This window comes from Ranitomeya variabilis, chromosome 2 (genome assembly GCF_051348905.1).
Source record: "Ranitomeya variabilis isolate aRanVar5 chromosome 2, aRanVar5.hap1, whole genome shotgun sequence".
In the NCBI taxonomy this organism is placed as follows: domain Eukaryota; kingdom Metazoa; phylum Chordata; class Amphibia; order Anura; family Dendrobatidae; genus Ranitomeya; species Ranitomeya variabilis.
Window position 1 is genome coordinate 126,401,753 of NC_135233.1, and position 14,593 is coordinate 126,416,345.

General features: G+C 42.6%; 2 protein-coding genes across 4 annotated transcripts in view; one reads left to right on the top strand and one right to left on the bottom strand.

Moving 5' to 3' along the window:
• The window catches only part of MORN2 (MORN repeat containing 2), a 47,477-nt gene extending 35,598 nt beyond the window's left edge, over nt 1-11,879 (bottom strand). The window contains exons 1-2 of the mRNA XM_077282991.1: nt 11,785-11,879; nt 8,533-8,586 (exon numbers count right to left, since the gene is read on the bottom strand). Coding sequence (XP_077139106.1) covers nt 8,533-8,586; nt 11,785-11,812 — 82 coding nt within the window. The 5' untranslated portion in view covers nt 11,813-11,879. The remainder of the gene's footprint in view (nt 1-8,532; nt 8,587-11,784) is intronic.
• A 57-nt stretch (nt 11,880-11,936) lies between these two features.
• DHX57 (DExH-box helicase 57) overlaps nt 11,937-14,593 on the top strand; it is a 91,711-nt gene continuing 89,054 nt past the window's right edge. Inside the window, exons 1-2 of one of the 3 annotated variants that reach the window (XM_077282955.1) lie at nt 11,937-12,016; nt 13,807-13,898. The gene's annotated coding sequence lies outside the window, so the exon portion shown is untranslated. Of the gene's footprint in view, nt 12,017-13,784; nt 13,899-14,593 lie in introns of those variants that run through there. The other 2 variants (XM_077282957.1, XM_077282956.1) reach the window with 2 other exon arrangements.

Consider the following 14,593-nt stretch of genomic DNA (forward strand, 5'->3'; position numbering starts at 1 on the left):
ACTTGGGGCTCTGCTGTATACCACTGTGGGCTCTGCTGTGCACTACTGTGGGCTCTGCTGTGCACTACTGTGGGCTCTGCTGTGCACTACTGGGGGCTCTGCTGTGCACTACTGGGGGCTCTGCTGTGCACTACTGGGGGCTCTGCTGTGCACTACTGGGGGCTCTGCTGTATACCACTGTGGGCTATGCTGTATACCACTGTGGGCTCTGCTGTATACCACTGTGGGCTCTGCTGTATACCACTGGGGGCTCTGCTGTATACTACTGTGGGCTCTGCTGTATACTATATGGAGGACTATGGGAAGAGTATAAAACTATATGGAGGACTATGGGGTGTGCATTTTACAATATGGAGGAATGTGGTGCACATTATAATATATGGAGGACTATGGGGTGTATTATACTAAACAAGCAAAATGCTGCATATTCATTGGGTGATTGGATTGTTTATGCCGGAATAAAAATCATTGTTCTCAGCAGCACATCGCCAGTATAAACTGTAGATGTGCTGCTGATAACATGATACTGTATGGTGATCTGTTAGTGATCTATTAGTGATGGTTCTGTCCCATCATTCTTTCTCAGATGGTGGAAAGAGGCCGGGAAACAAGCGTCCAACGACTTCAGTATTGTCGATCACACTCGTTTAGCGGCCTGAGATCAGCGCAGGTAAATACAATCGAAATGCTTCTGTGTGACGTGCAATATGTTAGCATTTGGGGCCCCATTTTAAACTTTGCCTAGGGCCCCACTTTGCCTAAAACCGGCCCTGCATGCACATTAGATTACAGTGCATTGTACCTGCCAATCATTTAATGTGTGTGATAGTTTCCGAGTCTACCTTATAACAGATGTTGACCTGCTGCATTTCAACATACCCAATCCTTTGTTTTATTGGCACTGCAAAACGAGTCTGGTAGTGTTTCCTTTCGCTGCTGATTCTCCCCCTCCCCTCCTCCTAAACTGAATGTGGACTGTAAGACGTACCCCCATATGATGTATTCATTTTTTACCTATTTTCTTTCTGAAAATTTCTGGTGCGTCTTACGGTCCGATGCGTCTTACAGTCTGAAAAATCCCTTCATTTAAAAACTGCATTTTGTGGTGTTCACTTGTGATATCTTTGTCTAATATTTAACTTTGTTTGGTGATCTGAATCATTTAAAGGTGACAAAGCAAAGAATAGGAAATCAGGAAGGGGCAAACACTTTTTCACACAACTGTATATTATTCAATTCTAAATCATTTATATCCCTTCACAGCATTTGTCATTTTACCCTTCCTTCAATGCTGAATCAGTATTTCCATGGACAAGTCTTGGGATAGGACATTCCATAGTTTGAGTACCCTAACTGTAAAGACCCCTTTCCTGTAATAAAATCTAAAATGCCTTTGCTCCACACGTATTTTTTGTCTTGGTCATTTGTACAGTGCTAGGAAGTTAAACATAGATGAGCAAAAGGGTAACAATGTTTTGAACTTTTGAATTTCAGGCTCCATATCTCACCATCCACAACTGCTTCAAACGTGAGACTATCATCATTTTATAGACAATCATCTTGGCTATGTCATAAATAAATTCGACTTCCAACTATTTTGCATATGATTAGTTATGCAGATTCTTGAATGTCACTGCATTGCTACTGCTTTGCTCCTAAAAATCTACATTTTAATTTTTATTATTTTGTTATAATTTTGTAAATCCACCTTTTGGCTTTCAACACTGCCTGAATCCTGCCTGAATCCTTCTGGGCATGCTCTCGATCAGATTCAAACATGTCTCGACTGAAATCTTATCCCAGGTCACTTCTACATGTTCCCAAAGTTGGTGCATACTGGTCGACACACTTGGGAATGTTTACAGCTTTTTCTTCAACTCTAGCCCCAAGTGTTCAGTTGGATTGAGGTCTGGGGACTGTCTGGGCCAATTCAGCACCTCTACTTCATTGTCATAGAACGATTTCTTTGCCAATCTCGACTTATGCTTCTGGTCATTCTCTTGCTTGAACACTATGGCGTCCTTTTCATACCCATCGTATTCGATGTACGAAGCAACTCGTCTTGTAGAATACTCACATATAGCTCAGCATTGAGACCACCAAGGATCATGGTCAAGTATCCAACACCTTTAGCTGTAAAACAACCTCATATCATAAGGCTTCCTTGACCGAACTTGACAGTTCCTTCAATTTCTCGATCTGTTAGCCCCTTTTTCCCTTATTTCTTTCAGACCCATTTGTACCCATCAGAACCTATTCTATCGACTTTCATCTCATCGCTCCATATCACCCATTCCAATCTTCTACTTTCACTTTTCATACTTTTTAGCAAACTCTGGCTGACACTTCTTATAATGTTATTGAAGTTGAGGCTTCTTCACCTTTTTTCGACCCACCCCTCCATCCTGGTGTAATGTGCGTTGCACGGTGCTTGCATGGACGTCTGTGATCTCACTATCACAAAGCATACGAGCCACCTCCACTGGCTTGTTTGCTGCGCCAGAACTGATAGATCTTGTAATGAGCTAACGTGAGATTTTTACCTAGACGTTCACCTCTTGGCTTCTGAAGGGATGGATAGACTTCATTTTATATTGTTCCAACTATCATGGCACTCACATGATGCAGTTTTGCAAATTTCTTACCGAGAGACCACTATTGATGAGCTGCATGATGCTGTTTCTCTTTACATCAGAGGTGTCAAACTGCATTCCTCGAGGGCCGCAAACAGGTCATGTTTTCAGGATTTCCTTGTATTGCACAGGTGATAATTTAATCACCTGCACAGAATGATTCCAGCACCTTGTGGAATGCTAAGGAAATCTTGAAAACACTCATGGTTTGAGGCCCTCGAGGAATGCAGTTTGACACCTCTGCTTTACATGGCAAATCTTCTTCATGGCTGCTGAGATCTGTGGTACATCTGAGATTAGAAGATCACTGCGTTTAGCTGAGCACAGGTTCTCTTTAAATCTACAAGGCCATTCATGAGTTAACAGGTTTCTTGTGGCATGGAAAGGGTTTAGAGTTCCTCGTGGGCTATTGACTATGCTGCATACTGGAACCACACCCTTCCATTATATTAACCTATGTCTGGCTTCCCTCCATGTGAGCAATAGAATCTTCATTCTGTTCCTGGCTTTACTGGAAAAAGTGTTTTGCAGAGCTGCTCTTGTCGTCTTGAGATTATTGCAAGCTGTTTGTTTTGAATACCTCTACCTTCCCTTCTGCCATTCTTTCGTGTTTCTTTTCTGCCTCTTTACTGTGTATCCATTTTCCCTTTATATTTTATCCTGTGTGTCTGTAGTTTGATTGTGCCTTGGTTTCCGCCTGTCTGTCCAGCCAGTGTTACCCTTTATTCCTGCCCCTTTCCTCCATAGGGGGAGGGTGAGAGTTGCATAGGATTTCGTAGGCGCATAAAGAGGTACAAGACCTGGGCATCTCCACCTTCAAGGGTAGCCCTGGGGTTAGGGATAGACTAAGGCTTCTCTAGATTAAAGGACAGTATAGGATCCCTTTATCAACCAAAACAAATCTATTGAGATCCTAGAACAGCACAAAAACCAAAAGAACAAGGATCCCTAAAATATAACTTTTAATAAAGTTAAAGAAGTATTCCAAAATTGGAGACAAAGCAACAAATATGAATGAATTATCATAGTGGAAAAAAATATATAGTGTGTCCTATTAAGTCCTGCGGGTCCACTGTACTGGCCCCTGCCTGGCAGCGGAGGTCGGCAGCCTAATTTTCAGCTGTAGGCGCCCCCACTCAACGGCGGCTTGCCCTAATATCCCTACAAATCCCTATGGTAACTAAAATTGTGTCCCAATACACCCATTGCCCAGAAAAAAACAAAAACAAAAACAGACGAGCAAAAATTACAAAGGAATTTAGAAAAAATGAAAAAAACAAAAATAATTAAATAGAGGGGATATTTTATCCTTAATATAGAGGCTATAGTAAATAATTTACCTCTAAATATCCCTATTGAGATTCAGATATCTAAATACAGCCAGGGCAAATACGTTGCCAAAAAATGTGCATTTGTCTCATTTGTCCTAATACTCAATAATAAAAAGAGATGGACGGGTTTCCGCAAAAAATTACTCTTTAGCTATCTATTACCCATAAAAAAGGGCTATATGAAATCACAGATACAGTGACATCTCATTTGTACATGACATGGTACAATGACCTTACGTTCTTTTGAGCTATAATGGGTAACAGTCATAGCGGAGATAGCCATCCAAATAAGGCTATATGCACACGTTGCGGATTTTGCTGCGGATCCGCATCGGATTGGCTGCTGCGGATTCGCAGCAGTTTTCCATGAGTTTACAGTACCATGTAAACCTATGGAAAACAAAATCCGCAGAGCACATGCTGCAGAAAAAAACACGCGGAAACGTAGCTGTTTATATTCCGCAGCATGTCAATTCTTTGTGCGGATTCCGCAGCGGTTTACACCTGCTCCTCGATAGGAATCTGCAGGTGTAAAACTGCAGATGGAATCCGCACAAAATCCACAAAAAAATAGCGGCAAATCTGCGGTAATTCCGCAGGAAATTTGCAGTGAACGCAGATTTACCAAAATCAGTCCGGAAAAATCCGCAGAGTAAACCGCAGCGTGTGCACATACCCTAAAGCCACCGGTCAGACTTTATAAAGATTGTACTTTTCAACATCCTAATACATAATAGTGTCAAGGACAGGGCTCCGCAGAGCCGTAGCTCATTAACCATGTGTTTTCCATAATGGGGTTTCATACAAACATATACAGTGGGGTAAAAAAGTATTTAGTCAGTCAGCAATAGTGCAAGTTCCACCACTTAAAAAGATGAGAGGCGTCTGTAATTTACATCATAGGTAGACCTCAACTATGGGAGACAAACTGAGAAAAAAAAATCCAGAAAATCACATTGTCTGTTTTTTTTTAATCATTTTATTTGCATATTATGGTGGAAAATAAGTATTTGGTCAGAAACAAACAATCAAGATTTCTGGCTCTCACAGACCTGTAACTTCTTCTTTAAGAGTCTCCTCTTTCCTCCACTCATTACCTGTAGTAATGGCACCTGTTTAAACTTGTTATCAGTATAAAAAGACACCTGTGCACACCCTCAAACAGTCTGACTCCAAACTCCACTATGGTGAAGACCAAAGAGCTGTCAAAGGACACCAGAAACAAAATTGTAGCCCTGCACCAGGCTGGGAAGACTGAATCTGCAATAGCCAACCAGCTTGGAGTGAAGAAATCAACAGTGGGAGCAATAATTAGAAAATGGAAGACATTCAAGACCACTGATAATCTCCCTCGATCTGGGGCTCCACGCAAAATCCCACCCCGTGGGGTCAGAATGATCACAAGAACGGTGAGCAAAAATCCCAGAACCACGCGGGGGGACCTAGTGAATGAACTGCAGAGAGCTGGGACCAATGTAACAAGGCCTACCATAAGTAACACACTACGCCACCATGGACTCAGATCCTGCAGTGCCAGACGTGTCCCACTGCTTAAGCCAGTACATGTCCGGGCCCGTCTGAAGTTTTCTAGAGAGCATTTGGATGATCCAGAGGAGTTTTGGGAGAATGTCCTATGGTCTGATGAAACCAAACTGGAACTGTTTGGTAGAAACACAACTTGTCGTGTTTGGAGGAAAAAGAATACTGAGTTGCATCCATCAAACACCATACCTACTGTAAAGCATGGTGGTTGAAACATCATGCTTTGGGGCTGTTTCTCTGCAAAGGGGCCAGGACGACTGATCCGGGTACATGAAAGAATGAATGGGGCCATGTATCGTGAGATTTTGATTGCAAACCTCCTTCCATCAGCAAGGGCATTGAAGATGAAACGTGGCTGGGTCTTTCAACATGACAATGATCCAAAGCACACCGCCAGGGCAACGAAGGAGTGGCTTCGTAAGAAGCATTTCAAGGTCCTGGAGTGGCCTAGCCAGTCTCCAGATCTCAACCCTATAGAAAACCTTTGGAGGGAGTTGAAAGTCCGTGTTGCCAAGCGAAAAGCCAAAAACATCACTGCTCTAGAGGAGATCTGCATGGAGGAATGGGCCAACATACCAACAACAGTGTGTGGCAACCTTGTGAAGACTTACAGAAAACGTTTGACCTCTGTCATTGCCAACAAAGGATGTATTACAAAGTATTGAGATGAAATTTTGTTTCTGACCAAATACTTATTTTCCACCATAATATGCAAATAAAATGATAAAAAAACAGACAATGTAATTTTCTGGATTTTTTTTTCTCAGTTTGTCTCCCATAGTTGAGGTCTACCTATGATGTAAATTACAGACGCCTCTCATCTTTTTAAGTGGTGGAACTTGCACTATTGCTGACTGACTATATACTTTTTTGCCCCACTGTAGTAAATAATTGTAATGAGGATTGAATTATATCATAAATGGTGCAGTGATCATATACTCATCTGAGCTGTATTGCACCACCATCAAAGCGGAGATCTCTGTCCGACCTGAGCCACCAGTGAAGCTTCATATGGGAATGACATCCCTAACAGTGCCCAAGGCGTTTCACCCCCCCAGCCCCCCCACCCCGTGGGAATAGTGGGGGTTCATCAGGGAATGCTGGCCATCCAAATGGAAAAAGGCAGACATTCCTACGATCACAGCGTAACACTTGCTTTCTCCCTGTTGCAATCACTAGTTGTCACTCTAAACATGGGAAGGATCACAAGCCATGCCCCTCATGGTATAACTATTCAAAGCACACTGCTTAATGATGCTCAAGAATGGTAAGGTCACTGCTTTTAACCGCTTTGTATCTTTACAGACGTGAAGCGGTCAAAAGAAGCTCAAAAGATTGAACATATGCAGAGCAAGTCGTTCTTACACTGCACTGCATATGTTCACTTGTTAGCATAGTAGGCAGGTTACGGAGTGTATCTGCCTGAAAAAGACGGGATCTCTTTAGGTCATGTTCACACGTTCAGTTTTTTCTATCAGTATGTGTAAGCCAAAACCAGCAGTGGGTGATAAATACAGAAGTGGTGACGTGTTTCTATTATACTTTTCCCTTTGATTGTTCTTCTCCTGGTTTTGATGCTGAGGTAAAATACTGACCAAATACTGAATGTGTGAATGTGGCCTTATGATACTTTTATAATCTGTGTGCCAGGAAAACTCATCTAAAGGGAGTCTCTCAGGAAAGAATGACTGTTCAAACTAAGCACATGGCACTCGATGCATACTTGGAGTGGTCAAGCAGTTCAGTGCACCTTCTCACCTATTCTTTCACATCTATCTCTGACTTCCTCTGGCTCCTGTGACGCTGTCAATCAAGGAAGGGGGGCAGAAATAAATAGAAAACAAGTACGGTAGATGGAAAAGTTCTCTGTACTGCTCAACCAGCCCCAGGATACCTGTGCTTGGTTTAAACAGTCATTTTATACAGACTCCCTTTAAACTAAATGCAATATTCAAGATATGGTCTTGGGAGTTACCTAAAACCTAAGTTTAGACGAGCTCTGATGTGGTAAATCGGAACAGATACAGCACACTGATTTTTTTCAAGCCAACCTGAGGTCCGTGTGGAAATGAGCTAATTTTCACTAGTACATAGTAATGTCTGTGTGCGCACAAAACACTGTCAGCCTGAGCCCAAAAATACACTTGTGTGATCTTATCCTAAGAGTATGTGCACACAACATGTTTTAAAATGCTACAAAAGATGCTATGCTTCTTCTGCCTGTCTTTTTGGGCTCCACATAGACATCTTTATCAAGATTGTGGCATCTTTCAAGCCAGAAGAATGGTCAGGTCACTTCTTTTATCTGCTTGGCATCTTTGGAAACTTGAAACAGTTAGGGTATGTGCAGATGATCATTAAACGCTGCGGGTTGGACTCTGTGTACTTGTGCAGCGTCCAACCCGCAGCGTTCAGATGTTACAGAATAGTGGATGGGATTTCAAGAAATCCCATGTCCGGTATACGTCCAGAGATGCCCGCGACTCACCTGCGGAGATGGACATGCAGCGCATATCTCCAGACTGCAGCATATCTATTTATCTCATGAGCCGCGGAGATGGACATGCAGCGCATATCTCCAGACCGCAGCATATCTATTTATCTCATGAGCCGCGGAGATGGACATGCAGCGCATATCTCCAGACTGCAGCATATCTATTTATCTCATGAGCCGCGGAGATGGACATGCAACGCATATCTCCAAACCACAGCATATCTATTTATCTCGCGGAGAAATGCCAATTCCTGATCGCTTGCACATACCCTCAAAAGACAATTAAAACCTCAATGTTCAATCTTTTGAGCATTTTTAGGACGCTTTTTCAGGTGGGTTTCAGAAAGGACCAGCCTGGAACAGTCATTGTGGACAAATACCCTAAGGGTAATATTACATTGGGATCATAGGTATTAAATTCCATAAAGTCTCGTTTGTTTTTGTAGCTGGTCATAAACTGAAGTATCCTGGAGCTATGGCTTTAGTATTGCCAACATAATTTCTAGTATATGTATATATAGAAATATCTTACCATAAGTGTCTCCATTTGGAAAAACAAAGGAAATTTTGAAAACTTCAGAAGTTCCTAGAAAAACACAAAACTTTAAATTATTTTAGATATACTATACAAGAGTCACACAGTGCCCCTCTCCTCTCCTCCTGGGCAACAGACATAGATATCCATCATAGAAATTATTCTCTCACCACAGTAATTTCACATACAGTGGGTACGGAAAGTATTCAGACCCCTTTAATTTTTTCACTCTTTGTTACATTGCAGCCATTTGGTAAATTCAAAAATGTTAATGATTACAAGTATTCAGACCCTGTGCTTAGTATTGAGTAGAAGAAGCCTTTGAGCTAATACAGTCTTCTTGGGAATGGTGCAACAATTTTTTCACACCTGGATTTGGAGATCCTCTGCCATTCTTCCTTGCAGATACTCTTCAGTTCCATCAGGTTGGATGGTGAATGTTGGTGGGCAGCCATTTTCAGGTCTCTTCAGAGATGCTCAATTGGGTTTAGGTCAGGGCTCTGGCTGGGCCAGTCAAGAATGGTCACAGAGATGCTCTGAAGCCACTCCTTTGCTATTTTTGCTGTGTGCTTAGGGTCATTGTCTTGTTAGAAGGTGAACCTTCGGCCAAGTCTGAGGTCCAGAGCACTCTGGAAGAGGTTTTCATCCAGGATGTCTCTGTACTTGGCCGCATTCATGTTTCCTTTAATGGCAACCAGTCATTCTGTCCCTGCAGCTGGAAACCACCCCCATAGCATGATGCTGCCACCACCACGTTTCACTGTTGGGATTGTATTGGGCAGGTGATGAGCAGTGTCTGGTTTTCTCCACACCAAAAAGGTCTATCTTCGTCTCATCAGACCAGAGAATCTTATTTCTCATAATCTTGGAGTCCTTCATGTGTTTTTTAGCAAATGCTATGCAGGCTTTCATATGTCTTGCACTGAGGAGAGGCTTCTGTCAGGCCACTATGCCATAAAGGCCCGACTGGTGGAGGGCTGCAGTGATAGTTGACTTTGTGGAACTTTCTCCCATCTCCCTACTGCATCTCTGGAGCTCAGCCACAGTGATTTTAGGATTCTTCTTTACCTCTCTCACCAAGGCTCTTCTCCCACGATTGTTCAGTTTGGCTGGACGGCCAGGTCTAGGAAGACTTCTGGTGGTCACAAACTTCGTCCATTTAAGGATTATGGAGGCCACTGTGCTCTTAGGAACCTTGAGTACTGTAGAAATTTTGTTGTAACCTTGGCCAGATCTGTGCATTGCCACAATTCTGTCTCTGAGCTCCTTGGCCAGTTCCTTTGACCTCATGATTCTCATTGATTGGTCTGACATGCACTGTGAGCTGTGAGGTCTTATATAGACAGGTGTGTGCCTTTCCAAATCAAGTCCTATCAGTTTAATTAAACACAGCTGGACTCCAATGAAGGGGTAGAACCATCTGAAGGAGGATCGCAAGGAAATGGACATCATGTGACTTAAATATGAGTGTCTGAGCAAAGGGTCTGAATATTTATGACCATGTGATAGTTCAGTTTTTATTTTTTATTTTATTTCTACATTTCTGTTTTTTTTCAGTCAAGATGGGGTGCAGAGTGTACATTAATGTGAAAAAAAATGAACTTTTTTGAATTTACCAAATGGCTGCAATGAAACAAAGAGTGAAAAATTTAAAGGGTTCTGAATACTTTCCGTACCCACTGTACCAACTTCTGATTGGAGAAGATGCACCCACCATGATTACCCCCTATTGTTACAAACAATAAAGTATGAGCCTTTTTTCTGAAAGTGCAGCACTGACAAACTAAGGGCTATGTCAAAATTCTAGCACAGTCCCATTTGTAGCCGCTAAGGGCTCGTGCAGAGGACTGTATTATGGGTCTGAGTGCGATTCGATATTTTGCATTTTTGACAGAAGAACGAGGGATTCACTTTGATTGAGCGCGCAATAAAGATGTTAAACCTGTGGGTTTAATTATTTATTTAAAAGACTTTATTCTTAATGTGTGTATTTTTAACCTTTTCATACTATTGGATTAATAATGGATAAGTGTCTTATTGACACCTCTCCATTATTAACCTGGCTTAATGTCACCTTACAATAGCAAGGTGACATTAACCTTTTATTACCCCATATCCCACCACCACCACAGGGCAATGGGAAGAGAAAGGCCAAGTGCCAGAATAGGTGCATCTTCCAGATGTGCCTTTTCTGGGGTGGCTGGGGGCAGATGTTTGTAGCCAGGGGGGGCCAATAACCATGGTCCCTCTCTATGCTATTAATATCTGCCCTCAGTCACTGGCTTTACCACTCTGGCGGAGAAAATTGCGCGGGAGACCACGTGAGTTTTTTTCTGTGAATTAATCCTTTAATTTAACACCTACAGCTCCAAAATTTTACACACACACACTACTAACATTATTAGTGAGGGACATAAAAAAATCTAACTGTTCTGCCATGGTTTACTGTATGTAAACCATGTCTCATATCCCATCGGGTTCTAGAATGATTTTACAGAACCCGACAATTGAATTATCAGCTATTCTGCTACCTCTCTATGAAATATAAAGGTATATATATATATATATATATATATATACATATATATATATATATATATATATATATATATATATACGTGTGTCAATGACATATATACAGGTGAGTGCTGCTCCTTTTTCTGCTTTTACATTTTTATTGAATTTATTGAATATTTTCAGGAGTTGTAAAAAAATCCTGTAAGAAACTCAGCTGTGTCTTAAAATGCAGAGTCAAAGCTTGTCTGTGCTAAAAAAATGCATTATAAATTGCTGCTTCAAATCTGCATCAAAAAATGCATCAAATACAGCAGAAAAGTGATCATATCCTGGGAAACCTGCAGATAATAACCAGCTGTGCTCGGTGTGAACACGGCCTTGCGCGTCCTCTCACTACAGTACGCTGGCACCGCAGGATTGGCGGGGATGGCTTCTTCTGGACTCGTTATAAGCCGCCACCGTGGCCCCCAGGGGCCCTGATATTAACCCTTCAGCTGCATGTGCTGTCTACATAGTGAATGCGGGCAGGAGGCGCACCCCTATCTCTGCTCTATGTTCATTCAAGTTAGAAAAACACCCAGTGATTAAGTTTACAAAGAGTTAATAACTTCACAGCTGAGAAGGCAAAATACAATCTAGTGGTGACGTCATAAGTGCTGCTTTATACCGAGATTACTTCCCCGATAACTGACGGTGCCGTGTGGAGCCGCCGCGCATATAGCGCATCCTTACCGCAAGCCTCCGCTGCCTCTTTTTCCATCTTTGCCTCCCAGTAGCTACTGTGTTACCATGGTAACGTACGTACAGCGCACTCACAGATGAGGCGTGGACAACGTGTGACGTAGACTATAACTAGCCAATCCAAAGGTGGGGGCGGGTCTGGGGTTGCTGGCTACGTATACGTCACGTGACCCGACAGGAAGTTCCCTTCATCCCAATGCTCCCGGCTGGGGCAGTGCTGGAGGTGGGTGCTTGTGTCTGTCTTCTGTGTGTTCTTCGGGAATGTAAACAAAACTTTATTATCCATGACAAGTTGTAACAAGGACAAAAGAAGGTCCGAAGCCTGTAGTCCCCTGGAGCTGGGTGTTGTTGTACCCCAGACTCCTCCCTTCCATACATTGCCCTGTGGTTTGGAGTAGGTGCATGTCACATAGGGTTCTATATTGTCTTACCCTCCAGATTTCCAAAATGAAAACTTGACCCCTGATCTGCTGAAGTGGAGAGAATGTACACCATGTGCCATACGTTATTCCTTAGAGAGGCTAGTACATGGTTAACATCGCAAAGTGCTTGTAGAGACAGACCACTTTACTAACTGACTTGTCCATACACGGTCTACTCTGCGGTGATGTCCTAAAATGTCGCTGTAAAGTAGAGCAGCGGCCACTAGGTGAGCAGGGAGCTCGCTGTCAGACACAGCCAGACTCCCCAGAGAAAAGGCAGAGATGGTTTATTACTGTCACTGCCTTCCCGATGTCTGTGTATATAGAGGAGGATCACAGCGGGCATACCTGGGTGTAGGGAGGGAACGGGCGGCAGAGTCCTACTGGATCCGCTCAGCTCTGCTACCATGCATCTTAGGATAGGTCATCAATATCTGGTCAGTGGGGATGCAATACCCACAATCCCTGACAATTAGCTGTTTCCAGTGCCAGCCGGATGTGCTCAGTTGCAGAGCTGCCCCCAGCTGTAGAGAGGCGGCAGCAGGGTACTGCACATCCTCCCTTTATTAATGCAAGTTCTGGAATGGCCCAGACTTGAAAATGTGTGGGTTGACCTGAAGAGGGCGCTGTACATGAAATGCCCTCGTAATCTGACAGATTTGGAGCGCTGGTGAGATGAAGAATGCGCAAAGGTTACCAATTCTAGCTGTGCCATGCTCATAGACTGTTAACTAAAGACTGAATCCTGTCATAAATCCAGAGGCCATTTTAGCAAAGTATTAGTTATTGAATTGTACTGGTTATGGGTGACCTTAAAGATGGAAACAGTTCTGAAATTATTCTTTTTGCTATAATTTTTGTACATTATTATTGTTATTATTATTATTTATTTATATAGCACCATTAATTCCATGGTGCTGAATATGAGAAAGAGGTTACATACAGAGTTATAGATATCATTTACAGTAAACAGGTTTACAGTGACGGACTGGTACAGAGGGGAGCGGACCCTGTCCTTGCGGACTTACATTCTATGGGATAGTGGGGAAGAGACAGAAGGTAGGGGTGAGGCGGCAGCTCTGGCGGTGGTGAGGCGGCGGCATGGTTATTGTAGGCTTTCCTGAAGAGATGGGTTTTCGGGTTCCGTCTGAAGGATCCGAGGGTGGTGAATAATCGGACGTGTTGAGGCGTGGAATTCCAGAGGATGGGGCACATGACAACAACCTGACATTTTATAGTCCCTGCCTGTGTATAACTTTATACACACATCCCATATGAGGTCTCCGTGTATCCTATGTGGTGTATGCAGCAGAGTCTGTGTATCCTGTATGATCTATGCGACACCATATAGTAGGAAACAAGCAAAAAAATCAGACCACTGTTATGCAGTTACACAAAATATTTGGCTTTAACTTTCCCTTGTTTATGTCGGCAACATGTTCACAGATACGTGATTTTAACGTTCTAATGGTGCATCCAACATAAATTGCATTGCATGTAATTTATTTTTGGTGTTGCAGTTCATGAAAGAGTTAATAGGACCGCAGTGACCATCAGATGATTTCTTTTTTTGTTTCTTTGGACTTGAAAGTGTTAATAGGCCAAGACAAGGTGGAAACTGGAGAAAGTTGTTACATTAGGAAGCTCTTTGGATCCTAAAAGCGAGTACAGGACAACCATTAGGTATGAATTACCGCAGTGACCTCATCTACATTTATTAATCTTATTTTTTTTCTTTTGTATTAATTATTCCTATATTTGATGTCATCATTTGGGCTGTGTTATACTGTTCTAAATAGAAGTGGTCCCTCTGATATAGACATGTTACGCTTAAGACGTCAGCAGAATTACCACTACTTTGTTTTGCATTTAAATTGACTAATAAAATATGGTTTTGTTTTTTATTCATCTCCAATTTGCCACTTTTGTCTCTTAATTTTTGCACTATTTTTGCTGAACTTAGAGATGAGACTGTCACATTCCATCAAGATTCCTAAATCCCTTATGTTTATAGAAAGTAGTGACCACGGCACTCAGGGATTCTTGGGAGGTGCTCAAGTAGGGGATCCAACCCGTAAGTAGCAAATACAATAATTCTTGGCACTCAAGAGAAATTTGTAGAAAAAGTTCAAAAAGTTACTAGCAGCCCCGGGAGCGCCTCCTTGCACAGCAGCGCAGCGTCTTCCCCACCCCTGGCAGCGGCACCATACAGCGCTCCTCACCCTGCGAGTACCTCGCATTATCACAAGCGCCATATACTGCCGTCCAGTGTTACAGACGCTTTGCATTCCCGCTCCTTGGCTACACACGCTGTGTGTGACCCACACACACTACCGGTATTCTCCAGCATTTGACAACCATATCTGATGAAGGTCTCA